Source organism: Staurois parvus, unplaced genomic scaffold (assembly GCF_062004578.1).
Source record: "Staurois parvus isolate SC_StPar_1 unplaced genomic scaffold, SC_StPar_1.0 ptg000258l, whole genome shotgun sequence".
NCBI classification, from domain to species: domain Eukaryota; kingdom Metazoa; phylum Chordata; class Amphibia; order Anura; family Ranidae; genus Staurois; species Staurois parvus.
The window spans coordinates 5,217,700-5,237,399 of record NW_028318054.1 but is presented as its reverse complement, the minus strand read 5'-3'; the positions used below and the strand labels follow the sequence as shown (position 1 = coordinate 5,237,399).

Below are 19,700 nucleotides of genomic sequence, written 5' to 3'. Positions count from 1 at the left end.
TTCTGCATTCCTGTGACCCTTATTCAGCTGACAGCAGGGTAATGTTGGTCCAGGCTCTGGCAAGAACCTTGGACCAGCAGCTGGATCAACCTGTAAACACGCCACTGAGAGCCTGAGCCAGCCACTCCAACCCGCTCCACAGCCCGGCACTCCAGTGAGAGCTGGAGGGACAGAGCAGAGAGCGGTGACTGACAGTCACTGGCTCTCTGCAGACTGAAGATGGTATTCGATTGTTCAGTTCTCTGTCTTAGAGGTGCCAGGAGATGGCTGCAGCCATCTAGGTCAGCTTTTCTCAACCACGGTGCCCCGGCCACCCTGGGGTGCCTTGAAGTTTCTCCAGGGGTGCCTTGGCAAAATGTCTAAAAGTTGCCCAAAACTTGTATACAAGCCAGCGGGTGGAAGAAGCCTGATTTTTAGTTACACAAAGCCACAGGTCTTCATTGTGCGCCATTAAAACCTTCTAGCCATCGGCATCCTGTCAACCAATGACATCATCAGTTGATAAGGAGGATGTCGGTTGCCTGCACAGCATCCTAGTTTTACCCTCCCCTGTCCCTCTCCGTCAGTGCTGGGGTCACATTAGCTCAATGATGGAGAAAAACTGAGAGAAACACTGTAATACTAGTCAGTATTAGTGTGCAAAAGTGTATTTGATTTGGAAGGATAAATCACCTCTAACGTTGGGTGTGCTACATGTGTGGATGTTACTGTGTTATATAAAACTATTAAAATAGTTATTTACATTTTATAATGGGGTGCCTCAAGACTGTCCATAATTTTAGAGGGTGCCTTGAAATTGTCCATAATTTTAAAGGGTGCCTTGACTGAAAAAAAGTTTGAGAAACACTGATCTAGGTGATTATTACTGACTGTTTTTTTTTCAATTCTAAAACTTCTCTTTTAAAGGAATTTGAAATATAACAGTCATATTGGCCGAACCAAAAGGCCAGAAATCCTCTAAATATGGAAAGGCTTCTGCACAGTAAGAGCTGTGAAGTGTGCCTTAGACTCCCTCAAGAGCTGGTTCTGGCCAGCTCAGTAGATTGTTTTAAAAAAGGCCATGATTTGTTTCCTAAATGTACATACTATAACTGGATACTTACATGTATAGGTAAAGTTGATCCAGAGAATATCTGATTGCCTCTTAGGGGATCAGGAAGGATTTTTTTCCCCTGCTGGACCAAACTGGATCATGCTTTATTGTTTTTTTTTTTGCCTTCCTCTGGGTCAACTATGGGTATAGGATAGTGTATATGGAGGTTTTCTGTTTGTGTGTGTCTTTTTTCTCTGTTGGTTGAACCAAATTACCTATGTAACTATATATAGCAGTCAGGTATTCCATCACTCTTACTTCTGCTATAACTGAAATGAGCTGGCTCTGCGAGAGAATCTCTGTAGATTTCCAGCAGTATGGAATCAATCTCCTGGTCGCTGTCAATATGTGAGCACTGAGTTTTTTTAAGGCTTTTAGATATACCCATAAATGATAGATCCAAGAGATGTAGGGTGTAGAGCATCAAATAGTAAAATAAACCCCTCCAGAACCAGCTCCAGGACCCACTGGATGGAAGCCCAGAATCCCTAGATCTGAGGACAGAACGAAAAAATGTGCGTCAATGTACCTTTGTCTCCCATACATCTCCAAAACACCTTTGGGACAGCCAGATAAAAATAATGTAAGACTGTGGGGGTTTTGTACTGTAAAGTTTTCTTTCTGCATAACAAATCAGGACATTTTAGTGGCTGTATCGCAAATTTTGAGCCAACAAACTTGTGATATAAGGTGTTGAAGGACCTCAGTCCATTTCTGCATAAAGGAATGAGTTTCATCTCTCAGAGGAGAGGCCACCTGTAATAGCTTATATAAGGTGGAGATTAAGTGTGTCTGAGATGTTCAAAACCAATAGGATAATCAAGATCAAAGGTGCATGCACTGCTTTAAAAAAATGCACTGTAACTGGGTCACATGGTACTACTGTATTAGGTAAAATACTGAGGGTCTGTAATTGTAAAAGCTTAGGAAACCCTTAATGTAGAGGAAGAAAGGCTAAAAGTAGGACCTTAAAGCGGAGTTCCACCCAAAAGGGGAAGTTCCGATTTAAAGACTGCTCCCCCGCTCCTCATTAAGGATTGGCACCTTTGGGGGGTGGGGGGCGGGTACCCGAATTTGACAGGTACCAGCTCCCACTTCCAGTCCGATCGCCTAGGCAATCGGAAAAGGAAGGTGTCCTCCCTCCCTCTCTCCCTGTAGTCTTTTGGGACACGTGACAGGTCTCAGAAGACTAGAGGATATTCATGAAGCGCAGCACTACTCGCGCATGCGCAGTGGGTACCCGGTTGTGCAGCCGCAAGCAGTCACAGCCGGGTGCCCACACTGAAGATGCTGGCCTCCAGGACGGCTGGTGAAACGAGCTGCAGGGGACACACCGCAGGACCGAGGGGCAGGTAAGTGGCTGTTTTTTTAAAAGTCAGCAGCTACAGTTTTTGTAGCTGCTGACTTTTATTTTTTGACAGGGTGAGCGGAACTCCGCTTTAAAGTGAACTTGTGCCCATAATATAAACACTAAAGTATTTACATATCCTAAAACAAGCAGTAATAGCACTTTGAAAAAAGCCCCTGCCCTGTTACACTGGTAGCTAGATAGGATACCCCATAGCTCTACTTCAGAAACCATTTTGGTATAGGAATTATTTGTTTTTTTCTGAAATGACATTGGTCAATTATTTTCCACTCTTTAGAGTCTTTGTTGTGTTCTTAGAGAATATTTGAGTATAAATAACTACACAGTACAAGCAGCCAGAGAGGTCAGTGAGTTTTTGTACTAAAGGTCTTCTACTGCTTGTTTAGAATATTTAAATGCTTTAATGTCCATAGTGTGGGCACAGGTGCACTTTTACGTCAGTATATAGTGGGAATAGCACAGTGATAATTAAGATGTATTTCTCTACTGCCCTTTTATTTTTTCTTCCTTTTCTTTCTTTCTGATTTCTCTCTAAGGATTTCTCTAATACTATTATATAAAATGGTATCCTGCTATCTCCAGCTCCCAGTATAACCTCCAAGGAATTGGGCATTATTATAAAAATTATGTTAAAGTAAATGTAAAATAGTTATTTTTTTAATTAAAATAATAAACGTTATACTTACTTGCTCTCTGTATTGGATTTGCACAAAGCGGCCCCAATCCTCCTCTTCTCATGTCCCCTGCTGGCACTCTAGTCTCCATCCCATCTTAAAATATACAGAAGGGGGCTCGGCACCTGTCACTGGATCTGAGCCAATGGTTCCTGCTGCTGTACCTGAGCCAATGAGGAGCGAAAGAGCCGAGAGAGCCTCAGCTCTCGTGTATATTGCTGGATCGAGATCAGGATCAGGTATGTATTTTGGGTGGGTTGCAGGGGGGACCTGCATGCACAAGGCGTTTTTTACCTTACTGCATAAAATGCAGTAAGGTTAAAAACCTTCTGCCTTTGCAACCACTTTAATGTTATTTAAAACATACTAATTACTTATCTTTACAAAAAGCATTATAAATGCTGCCACTATACACGAGCGTCCAAGAAATTGCAAGTTTTATTAACCTTGGTGTGGTATCTGCTAATTAAATGGAATTACTTACGCTTATCTTCAAAGATGTTCTTTGATTTCTTGTACACCTCTGAAGGGTCAAGCTTTGGAGAATTAGATCGTGCAAGGTTTGGTGGGAAGGGTAAAGGCTGTGGTAAAGGTTCAGTTGTGCCAATTGCTTCAACACTACCAGTCAGCTCTGGTTTGTCAGTCTTCTAGGAAAAAGGAAAGACATTGCAGTTACATATGAGTCTACCGTATTATGTTTGAAGCAAACTAACATACAAGAAGAGCATGTATCCTGGCAAATGACTGTATCACATGATCCTTATGGTAAAGTAGAAGATAATGCTGATAACAAATATTCTTAAAAATGCTGCCTCCCTCTCTCCTTTTTTTAATCCTGCTTGGTTCAGTCATGTGATCCAGCAGTTCTGTCTCCCCTGTGTCAGAGAATGGCTACTGCAGGGGAGAGAAGGGAACGCTGGCAATGGATGGGCAATGTGTGTCAGTGGGTGACATCATGGCTCCAGGAATTTACAGCTGTTGTCAAGTGCTCCCATACACAGGGAACACAAAGCAGTTGGATCACATGACCCGGCTGGACAGGTTTAAAAAAAAAAAAAAAAAAAAGGTGTTTACACTGATTTCTTTTTTTATACAGCTTATACAGAATAATTAGGAGAGGGCAGCAAATTTAGGAATAAGTGTTATTAACCTTTACTACACCTTAAATACAAAGTTTATAAATCTAGAAAGTTTTTTTTTAATAAAAAAAAGGGATAAACATTCAAGTATTTCACACCCTAGGTTCATTCCCAAAGTGCTGATAGTTTCAGAAAGCTATTTGATTCATATATGGTTTTCTACTGCTCACTAAATCACTTTTATACATATTTAATTTGCTAACAGAAACTGTAGTACGTTTCTCCCTCCTTAGCAATCAAGGTGTACACTGTGTGTAAGAGATGTCCTTTGATCTTCTGACAATTTAACTCTTTTTAGGGTAAATCATGCATGTAAAGGAAGCTCACCTGGCAGCTTCAGGTATCCAACACTTTCAGGCTTACTGAATACCTGCTTCCTCTGCTGTGCTGTGGTTCCTTCCACATGCTCCTATGTCATTACAGGACATAAGAGCCAGTGAGAGGAACCACCACACGAAGTAAAATGAATAGGTATTCAACATGCCTGGAAGTGAAAGATGAGGTCAGCGGGGGGGGCATCTAGTAAAAGGAAGAGTTTTATGGCGAGGACTACTGGAAACATAAGTATAAAGAATCTTGTTTTACAGGCTGGCTTTAGTTTAGTCTGAACCCCATAGTTACAGGGTCACAGTAAATACATTGCATCTTGTATTCTGCCAATCGTGCAATCTATGTTTAGTATTTATTTATTTTTTAACAAAAATAGGATTGATGACCATAACCCAATTAATGGACACTCACCACTTTTGTTACTTTGGTTGGTGACGGAGGACCTGCAAGGGAAAAAAAATGTTATCACAGAGCAGAGAATAGAGTGAAACATTGTTTCTGACCCCCAAATGGTATGCCGAGACATGGATTCACCTGAGAACCATATATTTTTGTACATAAACTATCTGATTGTAAAAACATACCCACCCACACAGTTCCATATACATTTAGGACTAATAACATCACAATGGGCATTTGGTAACAAAGTTAATATGATCAATAAAGCCACTACATTATGCAGTAAAAAGCATTTGCCTACATTATCATACTTTACAATTGACATCTCAGGTCCACACAGTACTCCTTTCTCATTTATATCACCATAAAAAAGGGGTGCTATGTGGCCCTAAAACATTGATGTATGGCATGTCCATCAGAGTTTAAAAAACTTTTAAAACACAATAGGCTTTATTGATTGTAAAACTATCTGAAAATGCATTCCAAAGTTTCCAAGATCTAGAAAGAACACCTTCCTTTTTTTGGAGGGATAGAATATTTTATTTAGAGGGTTAGCTTGATATTTTTAAAAAGACATCTAAAAATTTAAAAATATATATTTTAGAATCTAATTTAGGGAATGAGATCATATTGTGCTTCAGCAGCAAAGTGTCCCAGCAAATTATCCAAAAGGTTTACTAGAGATTGCCATTAGGCATTACGGCCCTTGCAGAACATTATCATTTTGTCATCACAGCACATTGTGGTAAATCAGCATTGTTCTGGCATGGCACCATTCAGCTTGCATGGCACCATCTAGTAATGTAACATTAGGGATGTAAGCCTTGGTTCACATATGTGCAAGGCCGGTTTGTAGAATGATTTCAAGCCTCGTCCAATGTGACTTCGTTCAGAGGTTCAGGTGCGAATTGTTAAAGTGTATTTATTTTGTAAATTGCACCTGAACTGGGCTGAAAATCGTACCTGACTCTTTTTGAAATTGCACTGGGCCGGCCCACACATATGTGAACTGGCTCCATAGAAAATCCTTTTAGTTCACATGTCATGCGAATCGGATGTGATTTAAAACACATCCAATTAACATATATGTGAACCGGGGCTAATAGTACCATGGAATCACTCTGGCTCCACCTTGGTTTTAGCAATAACATCATTCTGCCCTCTTGTAGTCCTGGTCTTTGAGAACATGCCAGCGCTTTTAGTTTTGCTAAGTTTTTTCCCCTAAAGCAGAGATCAGCATACACAAATAATCTTAGAATATCATATGTTAGCATTAAGCCAATCCATTATAATGAGAATGTTGTAAACACCATGGACAGTGTTATAGTCTGTCCCAACCCCTGTCATTGCCACTTTTGCTTGACTTCTTCCTCTGCATGTAATTGTGTGGTGAAACATAATTAAACAAATGGTAAAAATTGGTATTAACATATTACTATCAATACATATATTATCATAATATATTTCTATTATTACAGTTAACATAATATAGCACTCTATTGCAGCAGGGGTAAATCAAGGGAGAATCAGGTGCAATTTCCCTTCTTTAATTTCAAGTGATGGTTGTAATTCAAAAGGGAAGCAATATCACTCTGCCATCACGTGATCTACAGGTTCTGTGACATTTCTGTATATTTTCAATGATATCACTGCAACTACAGCACTTAAAGGGGTGAACAATTTAAGCCTGGCCACTGTTACATTTTAAGCAAGGATAAGATTACTTCAAACCAGTAGAGGGTGGATAATACAACAGAAAATGCAAACAACGAGAATCTGAAATTCTGCAACCTGGCTTAATGCAGAGGACCTCATGATCACGCTACTCTTGCTAAAGATATCTAACATTATTTGAGAAACGAGTCAAGCAGTCTAACACCAATGTCTGACATACATCCAACAAACCAGGCTATGGTTATGCCAGAGGATTTAGGATCTCCATCGTGAGACCTTCATACCGAGGCTCAAAATGGCAGATGCTCATTTGTGTCAGCATCCACCCAAAAAAAGGAACTGTATTGCCATTCTTCAAAAGCAGTATACATATACATTTCAGAAACAATATTACAATGGCTGCCCTTTAATAATTAAACTCTATCCCAGATTAAAATTAATTACCATTAATGATCTTACAGCATCAAGGAATTAAAAAAGCCAAACTCTAGTTGGAAACGGTACAGAACAGACTCTCCTAATCCTGGCTTCCATTTTATATAACATTTTATTTTTTCTTTTACAGACGCGAAGTCAATTAAGTCAATGAATGTAACACATGAATGAGCCTTGATAAGGCCACTCGGATTCAATCACTGGAAATAAAACAGCTCTTAAAAGGGCAGCGTCTGAGCCATTACAGTAGACATAGAGACGCATCTTTAACTGGCAGCTATCAGGAACCGTATTATGTGCAAGTATAAGCTAATTAGTATGGAATGGAAATGGAGTCAGTTTAATTGCTATTAACTATATCCATACTGCAGCAGGAATATATCTGCATATTCCATCTAATGTATCTATATGGATTCCTGCTGTTTATGAATAGAAACTTGCAAAACTGCTCATTTGGATTCTGAATACTGCCATTTGTGGTTTGTTAATAGTAGTCTTTCCTTGCGCCTTTTGGGCTACTCTATAATCTTGAAATTAAAGCCACTGGTCATTTAGTTAATGATGGAACCATCGCTTTAATGATGCGCTCCAATCACCCAGGTGAAATTCGCTGCACAGTGATATAGGCTGCAATAAAATAAGCACTTTAATCAGCATATTATGCCCTCTAAAATCAATTGAGTGTATACTTCTATCATTAATTTAAAATAAATACACAATTTTAAAATTTTAAAGGACAACATTGGCCAGTAGAAAACTGCAAATGCAGGCAAAGGGGTTATTTTACTAAAACCGGAGAGTGCAAAATCTTGTGCAGTTCTGCATAGAAATCAATCAGCTTCCAGGTTTTTTTTTGGTCAAAGTTTAATTGAACAAGCTGAAGTTAGAAGCTGATTGGGTTTTATGCAGAGCTGGACCAGATTTTGCACTCTTCAGTTTTAGTAAATTAACCTTTAAAGTGTATGTAAACCGTTAACAATGAACTTAATTTGTGTTCCACTTTGGTCTGTTAAATATATATAACTGAAAGCATTGTTATAGTGGTTTTGGTAAGTGCAAAAACATAAAAAAAACACAAACATTATTAATTCTGTCTTGTTCTGTCCTGCGCACTCTAGTTAATCTTCATGCCCAGGTTATCTCTGGACTACAGAAAACCTCTCTCTATGCCAGGAGTCTCCAAACTTACTAGTAAAAGGGACAATCTACTATCCTTCAGAGTTTATGGGGGCCGGACTGTGGCCAGTGGAAGTAGAAAATGCCCCAGTGTAAGTGCGAGTAAACATTTCTTCAAACTTGGTCAGTAGGAGTAAAAAAATTACAAAGCACACGTGGTTAGTAGGAGGAGGGATACTGCCCCATCATAGGTATCAGGGGGAGGAATAGTGTCTCATCTTTGGTGTTGGTAGGAAGAATAGTGGCCCATCATTTTATTAGTGGGAGTAATAGTGCCCCATCATTGGTGTCAGTGGGAGAAATAATGCCCCATCATTGGTGTCAGTGGAAGAAATAGTGCCCCGTTGTTGGTGACATTGGAAGGAATAGTGACCTAAGGGCCGGATAAAGGCAAGCAAAGGGCCACATCTGGAGTTTGGAGACCACAGCTCTATGCCAATGAGAGAAGGTAAGTGGGAGGTGTCCTAATCGTTCTTCTGTCTTAGCATGATATACATTTTCCCCATAGATACAGTGCAGTGAGTGAATGTTGTCATCCTTGGAAAGGAAGTGTGTTACTGGCGAGATCACTAGGTGAAAATAATGGGGAAGAAAGCCTGAAAAAAAAAAAAAACTAAGGCAACCACCACATCTAACGACAGGTAAGCTTTAATATATAAAAATTGTGGTTTATATACACTTTAAATTAAACCTGAAATACTATATACCTCCTTAATCCAGCTGTCAGCACATAGTAGGCTCTAGGTGCCTCGATCGGTATTTACAGTAAAAACCTTGAAAGCCTGGAATGCCAGAGGAGTCTGATACTAACTTTTTTTGTGGGATATCTACTGAGCATCACCACTGGGCAGTAATGCTAGCTGTCACAATAATGGGCTTAGCAGACTGGAAGGTTTGAAATAAGTCTTCTGACCAACTGATCCAACAAATAAGTGTATAGCAGAGCTTTCTAGGTTAATGAAGTGTTTACATTCAGATAGGACTTGTTGTGGCCTTATATTGAGTAGAAGCTGAAGTACTATGTTCCAAGCAGGCTTTCATTTCTGCTCCAAGGCCAAAACTGGTCATTCAAACAAGAGGCAAGCACTGAGAAGTAATAGTTTTTTAATTTGCATATTTAATTATGTGCCTGTAATGTTATCTATTTGGAAGAAAAGGGGACGCTTCATTTTATGGATCAGAAAACCCCATGTTAATGGATCACGTACATTTGTGGCTTTGAGGAACACCATGGTCCTTTGCTGTTTAAAGTGAACCTGTGAACACAGCAATATGGAAGCTGCCATCGTTGAGTAGAATTTAAAGTGCAGGCTTCAGGCTGGATTTACTGCCTAGTGAGTTTCTTATTTGGAACAGGCATGTAGTCAGTGAAGTCTGAAAATATCTACTCCCCTATCCAGAATACTTGTTCAATTTCAGTCACTGTGCAGTAAGGGAAGACTAAACACGACAATCCAGGAGTTTGCAACTTTGAAACAAGTCAAAGTCCTACAATATGTTCTCACAGCTTCTCATTTACAAGGAATCTATCAGGGTAGAAATACTTGAGCTACCTGCTAACTTGCTATTGAAATTGAAAGTTCTGCTGCGATCTTGATTATCCTTTCCTATTCTTTATCGTTTAAGTCATTGACTTGGTACATGCATTTGCATATCAGTTCTTATGACACCTGATATCCAAGTACTTGTCATGGTTCAATAACTCACTAAGAAGTAAAAGAAGGGTAACAATGACAATCCGAGAGCATGCATCTTTAAAAACAAGGAAGGAATGGCAGCTCCCATATTTCTGTCCTTAAAGGCTCCCATTAGAGGGAGCTCATACTGGGTGTTATTACAAGGCAACTACTGCCAGACAGCCGTCATTATTAACAAACAGCACAAATGTCCTAAATGAGTCAAAACGAGCTGCCTTTAAGGAATTATCCATGCAGTGAAAACCACATAATTATCTGACTGAATAACAGCAATTATCATCACTATAGCAGTCCAAAAACCCAAAATGAAGAATAGCAATAGTGCCAAGAACTGTTCAAATGAACTAAGAAACTGTCAAAAGCATGCAACAGTCTAGGATACAACTGTGTCTAAAAGGCAAACTGACCAGGGCAAATGGCATACTTGTATACATTCAAAGGGAAATGAACCGCTATAAAAGCACCTATATCCAGTGGAATATATTCAAAAATATGAAAAAAAGCTTTCAATAAGGTGATATCACATCAGCACTTTGAACAGGTACCATCCGCAAGCAAACATTTTGATAATTATATTAATCTATTGGTATCTAACTGATGCTTAGTTAAGCAGCCCACAAACTGGTCATTCTTTTATCGTTCAATGAAAAAAAATGGCCGGATTCCCAGGGCCGCTGCTAGACTATTTTGTGCCCTAGGCAAGACCAGCTACTTGCGCCCCCCCCCCCCAAAAAAAATAAATAAAAAAAAAAACCAAATGTTTAAAATAAGTAGAAAATATTAAAATCAACAAAACATGAAACTGCTAAAATTCTTTTAACCACTTGCACACCACCCTATAGCAGAAGTACTGCTACAGGGCGGTAGGGCTGCGCAAAATCACGTATATGTATGTGATTTGCATTACTGGGTAGGGGGCGGGAGCATGCGCCGCCCTACCTGTGCCGCTATTGTCGGCTAGAGATGTCACTCACCAGGTCCCAGTCAGTGATTCTGGGCTGGCAATCATTGGGGAAAGCTGACAGGAGAAAGACCTGTGTGTAAACAACAAAGGTCTCTCTCCTGTCAGCATGGACATGCAGTTTTGTACAGGGGTGTGGAAATTTTTGAAAAAACTACTTGTCCCTGGGGCAAAACCGTATTTAAATTGGATGTGCTTTTAGGAATGTATGGGGCTTTTAAAAACAAAAGGGGCTTTATGGCGACTTAAACGTGTAATAATTTTAACACTGCGCTGTTTAACTCCTCCTCCCCTCTCTGCCCGTATCCAGCACCGCACCCGGGGACTAGCAGGGAGGGGAGAGACCTTGCAGTGTAATGAGCACTGACTGGCTGATCTTCAGGAAAGGGGGGGGGGCAGGGCTTATACTTTATCCCTTTCGCTGTCAGAGAAGTTTTTGAGTTTTTTGCACAAGTTTTAAAAAATTATTTTAGGCCTGAAGATTACATAAAACCCCCAAACACGATATATTTTCTGAAAGCAGACACCCTAGAAAATAAAATAGTAGTAGTTCCAATTTTTTATGTTGCATGATATTACCGCGAAGTTTCAGTAAAAAATACAAGTAATTTAATTTTAGGGCAAAAAAAGCAATAAATTAACCTATTTTTTTGTAAAATATAAAAGATGAGGTTGCACCGAGTAAACAGATATCCAACTTGTCAAACCTTAAATTTGTGCACGCTCGTGAAATGGCAATGAACTTTAGTACCCTATATTTTCTATAGGCAAATGATTTTAAAGCTCCTTATAGGTCATCAATTTAGCATTACGGAGGAGGTCTGGTGCTAGAATTATTGCTCTCATTCTGGCGTGCGCGGTGATATGTAACATGTGTATCGCAATCAACGCTTTTATGCATAGGCGCCCCAGCATGCGCTTTTACCTTTGTATGTGCTTATATGTGGCGGTGCTCAATTTTGTTTTCTGGGGAGGATGCTTTGTGCTTGGGTGTAACTTTCATTTTTTACAATAAAAACAATTATTTTTTTTTACCTAATTTTTTTTTTCATCACATAGGTCTCCCTAGTAAAACAGCACAGGCTGTCGCTCTCAGTGACACCCCACCAGTATACCGCTTCCCTCTCATACACATTGGGCCCCAATCATCCTACTCACTTGGGGTTAACCCTGCAACCAAAGCACACCCCTGCCTATTGATTGGCTTCAGCTGTGTAGAAGAAGGCGGAGCCAGTGCTGTGCAAGCCCCAATCAGTCACTAGCCAGCTCCCTGTTACAGCTGGAAGATCATGTGTGCCAGTGTGTGTACCGGAGAAGTATGGACCAATCCTCTGATCAGAGACTGCTGACCACCTGGAGTCCTGGGCTAATGTAATCTCTTCCCATCCTATCAGTGTGGTTCTGACTTGGTCATAGCCTCACCGATTTCATGCACTACTTTTGGTGAAATTTTCATAGTTATCTGTATCTTGCAAATCGCACCTGAAATCGGCGGGTCCCCCCCGAAAGGTACCATCATTCCCTGTGGATGAGGAGAGGGGGACTCTGCAGTGAAATGGAGAATTCTTACAAGAGTTCCATAGGCCACACAGAGAGAGTGCCGACCTGTGCCGCACCCAGACACTCCTAGGTGGCAGTGTGCCCTAAGCGGTTGCCTAGTGGAAGCATCGGCCCTGCAGATTCCCCCATCCACACATTCACCTCGAATGTGTGGATGGAGGAATCTGCAGGGCCGATGCTTCAACTAGGGAATTCTTCCTATTGAGCTTCTGTATTCTCACTGCAGGAAGACTTCCCCACCATCACAATCCACTGACCAGCGCTGCTGACTATAGCCTATGGCACTGATTGAGTGGAAATGTACTAAATTCTGGTTGTACAGAAGTTGATCAGTAGATTGACTTCTTTAAAACCAGCCGGTTCATACATGGATCAAAATTCAGCTAGTCCCTGCTAAAACGGACATATTTCGATCCATGTGTGGCCAGCTTAAGAATGTAGACTTTTTTTTTTTTTTTTTTTTACAACCAGTGGGTTGAACGAGAAAAAAAAAAATTACAGATCCTTGCATCCACGCAAAGATGCTGGGATCACCTCCATTGTGCTATTGCATGGTGACAGCAGGGACTCCCACGGCCAAACCATGATCTTGGCACAGCCTCGCTCCACCCCCTCTTTCTCCTCATTGGCTGACTGGCTTTGATTGACAGCAGCGGGAGCCATTGGCTGTCTCAGCCAATCAGGAGGCAGAGACCCGTGACAGCCGAGCTGTCATTCACATCGCTGGATCATGATGAGGCTCAGGTAAGTATTGAGGGGGCTGAGGGAGCTGCTACACACATAATGTTTTTTACCTTCATGCATAAAAGGTGTCAAGACTCAAAACTGCGTGTGCCCAAGACACCATGACAAACTGCAATGCCCACAATTGTCCATAGGTGATGCATTAAAAGCCTTTAAAGGTCATCAACCTAGTGTAAAAAAAAAATGATGGCATGTTTTTGCCACGTCTGTAATTCTGTACTGAAGCTGTTAGATCAGCATGACAGCCTGGTAACTAGCATTGTCAGAGGGAGGCAACGGCGGGATGCCTGTTTCTCCAAGCATAGGTTTTGCTTTAGTACACCATCACACCTTGCACAAAGGTTCCGACAACGATGTTGCATTGGGATAGAATCTATTCGTTTGGTATCCATATTCAATAAAGTCTTGGTTCTTTCTAATTTTACAATTATAAGGTCTAATTTGATCTGTATTCACAGATCATGACTTCAAACCTAACTTCATTTTTTATTATAATTTAATAACCTTTTTCTATCATTTATTTTAACTGTGACTCCATTAGAGGAATTTTCCCTCCTGTGACACCCACGCAAGAAATCATGGGTCCAGCTCTCACCTGGACACGAAGGACACATTATTGAAAACATAAGGAATATTAACACTTTACTAAAATATGATTTGTCTGTATACAAGTTGTATAACTTTCCATCAATTCCTATCCTGACCAGAAATGAGTGGAAGTTTGACAGAGACTCCAAGCCTTCCAAGCTCTATCCAAACTAATTATTGCTGAAGTTGGGCTTTAATTGTCTAATGTTAGAATGAAAGATGCTGTTGTTACTGACCTCCTCTTAAGACAAGTAATGGCACTTCAGCTCCGACTGGAAACTGCTTTAAGACTTCAACAACTTGTATGTGTGTCAGGCTCTGCACATTCTGATGACAGATTTCTTTTATTACGTCCCCCTTCTGGAGTTCTGGACACCATTGGCTATCTAAAATCATTTTGACTTTTTGCCCCATTGCGCTATCAGCGATGGCAAACCCAAAACCTTTGGGGCCTTTTAATAAGGGAATGGTAACTAGCTCAGGCTGTGATGTCCCAGATGATGCCATAGATGTCCTTTGATCTTGTAAATCCTGTGAAGGTCCATTCAGTCGACCATTGACCAACACATGGCCTGGTTTCCCATTGTAGTCCAAAACAACTATTCCAGACTTTAAGTCCTGGCTGCCCATATTTTCTCCTTGTGTAGTCAATTGCCCATTTATTAAGGGCGCAGCATTATTAACAATATCAGCCACAGGGTCATCGCTATCTTCAGGCAGAGGATAGCCCCGACATAAGGTCATATTCACATACTGGTTAATGGGAATAAGCTGGAACATCTGAACAACCTCTGCATGTGTATGGCCAAGAACACAGGTTCCATTTATGTCTACAATCACATCACCTGGATTAAAAAAAAAAAAAAGTAGAATGTTAGTATGTTAAACAGTTAACGTACAGTTATTGTTCTTTATTCAATATATAGTATAACATGTTTTCATGGGGGAATCAAACTGATGCCTGAAAAGAAGCAACATAAAAATGAAGTAGAAATGCCTTACATATATAAAATATCTACTGCTGTAAATCAAAAGAAGATCGGCATATGGGTAGTAATACAGTGTACTTTGATAACTAAAACCCCCATTGAAAATAAAACCCTGCAAGCCATAGTACCTTTTACTCCATGTAGCATTTTGCAAAAGCAAGGGAAAAGTACCATTGGTGGTACACATTCTTAAATATTGAGAACAAGCGATGACAGATGTGTTTGTAGATGTGGAAACATGAGTGATATCTTTTATATGACCAGTTTTTTGCACACTTTTAAATATTTTAATATGTAACAATTCATGAATTATCCTCTTGCACTGTAGAAGAGCTGACCAAAAATCAACAAGGGCTAGCCACTGTTCCTTTTGGCCACAAGCAGACCACAGCAAAGGCTTGAAAGGATACCATGGTTGACTTTGGTCAAGTGAAAGGCCCAAAGAAACTAGCTGGCATACTCAGACAGTCGATACAATCGCTTGACGTACGCATATCCTGGCAAAGCTATGCCATATGATAAAGCCTATCTAGCCTCAAGTACATATAAGTAGATCACCTCTTTGTCTTCTTCTCTTTATTGACTGTTATTTCTATTCTCACCTGTAATGGTTTTCCTATATCTGCGTTGAGAAAATTACCTTTCACAATTCTCTTAAGATCACACTTATTGCCTAACTTGAATGTGAACTTGAATGTAACCTGATGCATTATTTAAAAACATTAAATAAGGAATTTGGAGATTATTCAGGGTTTAGAATAAACTGGTCTAAATCTACTCTGTTCCCAATGGATGGACAGCGGCTGTAGATTTCAGATTTAGAGTGCCCCATTGTGACATCTGATACATTTAAATATCTTGGGACTACTGTACAACTTCCAGTAAATTAATATCTAAACAATCTCTGGCCTATTGCACGAGCATTTAATGAAAGGGTTTGTAATTGGAAGGACCTGCCCCTGACCTTGCTGGGAAGAGTAAACTTGTTCAAAATGATTTATCTTCTGAAGTTTCTGTATGTTCTGTCCAATGTGCCCATTTATATTCCTAAAAAAATTAAAAATGTATTAATTCTTTTGCTTAGTTCCTTCCTATGGGGTTCTAAGCCTCCTTGAGTATCCCTGGAAATACTTCAATTGCCGGTACATAGGGGGGTCTGGCCTTGCCTGACCTACGACTGTATTATTTTGCCTCTCAGTTGATGTATGCACATTGGAGAATGTTTCCTCAATTAAATAATGCCCCCACTGCGGAGGAGGCGGCAGTGGCTACATCCTATAAAGCACTTCTAAATTACTTTTATTGAGGAGAGGTTCCATCAAAAGATGGCATGGCTATCCTATCGGTATGCAAAAAGATTCTTAACATATGTGTGAAACATGTTTTAGATACGGCCCTATCAATGTATCCAAGTGCTCCTCTTTGGTGTAATCCAAATTTGATTGAATTTTATAAATTTGAGGGGGGGGGGGGCCACTGGGCCCAATATGGTATTAAATATGCTCATCATATTTCCAAACATGGTAGGCTTAAGTCCTTTTTGCAACTAAGGTCAGAATAGGGTGTACCGGGCTGTTGGTATTTTCAGTATGCTCAGCTTAAGCATGCTGCAATAGCCCAATATGGCCCCAAGGAGGTTGTTTTGAACAACACCAGATTGGAGACCCTTCTCCTACAGCCGAAACATATTAATTGGTGTCATTATATTACTCAGAATGAACTCTAATAGATAGGGGGCAATGTCATTGTACACGTGAGCTGTGGAGAGATTTTCTTGCCACCTATGTGGGTACGGTTATTTCCTCCAGGGACAAAATGATACAATTGTGTTATTTACATCAAATGTACTATACACTGCAGCTTCTACTTTGTATGGGGAGATGTACCTTAGCCACTTGTCATAAGTGTCAGGCTAGTACGGGATCCTTTCTACACATGGTATGGGAATGTTCTAAAGTTAGGCCCCTGTGGTCTGAAGTCACTTCATTCATCTTGGATACATTTGATTTGCCTAATGTGTGTAGTCCTATAGTGTGCCTTTTAGCAGTACTTGAAGATGATATTGACTGATATTGATGATATATGACTACTGATACCAAACTCGTTCTGAGAATCCTGTTTTTTTATGTACGAAAGTTGATTGCGTTACATTGGATACATACTGATATTCTTGACTTGATGGCATGGAACAAATTGGTTAACTGGGATCTTCCGCTGTATGAGATGACGTATGAAGCAAGGGGGTGTCCGGGGAAGTTTGGAAAGATATGGTCCACATGGGTGGATTCCACTCCAACAGTGGCTGACAATCCTTCAGTGGTAAGTATAGCTTATTATCACTCCTCCCCTTCCCCTCCCCTTTTCCTTTTTTTTTTGGACTCCTCTGGTGGGTGGGATGCTCTGCAAACATTTTGTGTTAGGGGGTGATATGAATCCCAGAGATACTTTTTTTTCCGGCTTTTGGATGGGTGGAGAGGATTTATCCTGGCATTTTTCCTCCATTGTTGTTTGTTGTTGTGAGTTTTTTTGTGTTTTTGCTATTTGGGAAAGGGAATAGTTTGGTTGGGTAATTTTTCATGTGTATTCAAATAATAAATGCTTTATGTGAATGTGTTAATAGTCACCCTATACGAAGTGAAAATACATGGCTCTGTTTTCTCAGACAATAGTTTGGATGTAAACTGTATAGGTCATAAAATTAGAATTGTGTGGCTTCTTATTGTATTACTGATTGTTTTGACAAGCGTAAATACTTGGATGTATAAATATTTGCATATGGCAATAAAAAAAGTTTTTATGAAAAAAAAAAAAACATTAAATAAAAGTCCTAAGACAAAAATCAAAGGGGTGCAAGGCATTACATATTAACTGATCCATACTTTTTAATGAAAACATACCCAAACAGGAATTCTGATGTACAACCTCAATTCCAAAGTTGAGACGCTGTGTAAATCTACATAAAAACAGAATGCAATGATTTGCAATTCTCATAAACCCATAGTTTTATTCACAATAGAAAATAGAAAACGTATCAAATGTTTAAACTGAGAAAATTACCTTATCTTTTTCTTAAAATGGCACATTTTCTCAGTTTAAACATTTGATATGTTTCCTATTTTCTATTGTGAATAAAATATGGGTTTATGAGATTTGTAAATCATTGCATTCTGTTTTTATGTAGATTTTACACAGCGTCCCAAATTTTTTGGACTTGTGGTTTTAAATATATTCAGTGTTTACAATCTTGGATGTGTTCAGCAATAAACATTACCAGGGAAAATGTGCAATATTAAGGATACCTGAAATATTCACAAGTAGAAATCTGTTTACAGAGCACTCCCATGTCTGCCCCATTAAATTGTTAAAATGATTAAATCAGTGGACAATTATTTGCTAGTACATTTGTACTGTCCCATCAAAACTTCTATTCCACTAACACTCTGCTCTAACTTGTAACCTGCAGACCTAAGGCCAGTTCACACCAGAAACGCACAGGAACACGACACGTATTCCTGTGCGATTCCTGCTCATTCCTTTGAAAGAACTGAAATCGCACCAGAATATGGGAAAAGTAAGGCATACACTACTTTTAAAAATGTGCCACACCAAATCACATAGTACTGCAGTATCACGCACTGTGTTTGCTTTCTTCATTTTGGGTGCTGTTATCATTACACTGACACCAGCAGCAGATCGCAAAAGCGTTTTTTGTATGCAAAAGTGCTTTTCCGGGAAAGCGTTCTAATGTGAACTGGTCCTTAACCACTTCAAGTCCGGATACTTTCACCCCCTTCCTGTCCAGGCCAATTTTCAGCTTTCGCTGCTATCACACTTTGAATGACAATTGCGCGGTCATGCAACACTGTACTCATATGAAATTTTTATAATTTTTTAGACAGATAAAACTTTATTTTGGTGGTATTTATTAACCACTGGGATTTTTTATTTTTTTGCTATATAAATGAAAAAGTCCAAACATTTTGGAAAAAAAGTGTTTTTCTTATAAAATTTTGCAAATAAATAATCTTTTTTCATAAATCTTGGCCAAAATGTATTCAGCTATCTTTTTAGTAAAAAAACAAAAAACAAAACCCCAAATTAGTTTATAACCAAAAATAATAATTTTGCAAAAATTTGTTTAAATGGTTATTTTATTTTTTTATATTATTATTTTTATTTTTTTTTAACATACCGTCACTCTAGTAATACAGTGTCACCATAGTGACACTGTAATACTTGTGAGGGGTGATGAAGATTTTTTTTTCTTTTTTTTTACACTGTTTGTTTTTACACCCATAAAGGCTGTACAAGCAATCATTTCTCCTTCTCTCTGGCTGCATTCTTGCAGCCATTGAGAAATACTGTGAGAGCTGTGATTGGTCACAGCTTGTCACATGGTACAAGGCTGGTGTGAATAGCTTTGTACCATGTGACCTCTGTGATCATTCACAGACTTCACAAGTAGTAAGCAATGATGTCAGGAAGTAACATCTTGTTTACTACTATTGATGTGATCACTGATTGGGCAATTAGGGATCACATGAATCGGGACCTCACACAGAGGTCCCGTACAGCGCTACCGCATGCTCCCAGGGAGTGCGCACAGGCAGTGAATGCGAGGGCCGTTTGTGAATGCTTCGTCACTGCTCCTGTCCAGCCGTTTATGTACATGGGCCGGACGATAAGTGATTAAAGTAAAACTTTGTCCAAAACCCAACTACTCTTAAAACTGTCCCCTCCCTCGCCCCTATGCTGACTAATCTGTGTGAGAAAGATCTGTATACTTACCTATTTTCAGGCTGCTCCAGTCTGGTAACATGATCTCCTGTGTCAGCCAGCAACAGCTGCAGAGGAGAGAGCATTCCAACAATG

At 39.7% G+C, this 19,700-nt stretch overlaps 1 protein-coding gene across 4 annotated transcripts in view; it reads right to left on the bottom strand.

Moving 5' to 3' along the window:
- MAGI3 (membrane associated guanylate kinase, WW and PDZ domain containing 3) overlaps positions 1-19,700 on the bottom strand; it is a 489,943-nt gene that overhangs the window by 85,279 nt on the left and 384,964 nt on the right. For 3 of the 4 annotated variants that reach the window (XM_089681068.1, XM_089681065.1, XM_089681067.1), the window contains 3 exons: positions 14,076-14,684; positions 5,017-5,048; positions 3,621-3,783 (listed from right to left, as the gene is read on the bottom strand). In XM_089681068.1, the coding sequence (XP_089537194.1) occupies positions 3,621-3,783; positions 5,017-5,048; positions 14,076-14,684 (804 nt within the window). The remainder of the gene's footprint in view (positions 1-3,620; positions 3,784-5,016; positions 5,049-14,075; positions 14,685-19,700) is intronic. The other variant, XM_089681066.1, reaches the window with a different exon arrangement.